Below are 739 nucleotides of genomic sequence, written 5' to 3' on the forward strand. Positions count from 1 at the left end.
ACTTGTCTTAGTAGTATGCTAGTGCCCCATTTTTTTAGATATCTCCATGGCATCTGTTAATATAAGTATATTATTTAGTGCAGCCACCTTGAGCCTTTTCTTAAGGGGAGAATACTAAGTCTGGCAAAGGAAGTGCTTAGCATTTCCTGGACTTAACACACCTGGAGGAAAGCAGAATTGAGAAGATTATATTGAACACCAAAATAGTTTGGGATATTTTTAATTATAGGAAAGCTACCAGAGACAGTAAATGGGATTCTCAAAAATATTTTTTCAACAGGTGCAGTTTTGGTATTACTTGTCTCAGCATTCACATCTCTCAGTTTTTACAAGAACGTCACTGGATGGACATTTGCAAAAGCAAGGGGATCTAATCGGAGTCTCTGAATCACAGTGGAGACAAGCAAAAATCGATCTCTATGCAAAGGCTGGAGAATCTACTCTGCCATTTCAGGTAAGCACATAAGAAATTCATAAAACTCAGCCGAAGATACTTATTTCGTGTGGATCTTCTCAGACAACAATAACACATATATCCGATAAATTTATTTACTATCAGTAAAGCAAGTATATTCACAATCAGGGATGAGTAGAGAGGTTATCTTGACTAAGTGTTCAATAATTATTTGTAGTAGCTTAGCAAACATGGAGATAAGAATTGAATAGGATAGTAGAGAGAAGAGTAACTTAACTGGAAAATGCTTTTGTTTTTCTTTAAGTGTGGATGGTGGATTATTTG

At 35.7% G+C, this 739-nt stretch overlaps 1 protein-coding gene across 1 annotated transcript in view; it reads left to right on the plus strand.

Annotated features, from left to right (window-relative positions):
- Positions 1–280: 280 nt before the first annotated feature.
- The window catches only part of MALRD1 (MAM and LDL receptor class A domain containing 1), a gene marked incomplete at its 5' end in the record, with an annotated part of 142,467 nt that continues 142,008 nt past the window's right edge, over positions 281–739 (plus strand). Inside the window, one exon of the mRNA XM_019633930.1 lies at positions 281–454. Coding sequence (XP_019489475.1) covers positions 281–454 — 174 coding nt within the window. The remainder of the gene's footprint in view (positions 455–739) is intronic.

This window comes from Hipposideros armiger, unplaced genomic scaffold (genome assembly GCF_001890085.2).
Source record: "Hipposideros armiger isolate ML-2016 unplaced genomic scaffold, ASM189008v1 scaffold_1441, whole genome shotgun sequence".
Classification (NCBI taxonomy): Eukaryota; Metazoa; Chordata; class Mammalia; order Chiroptera; family Hipposideridae; genus Hipposideros; species Hipposideros armiger.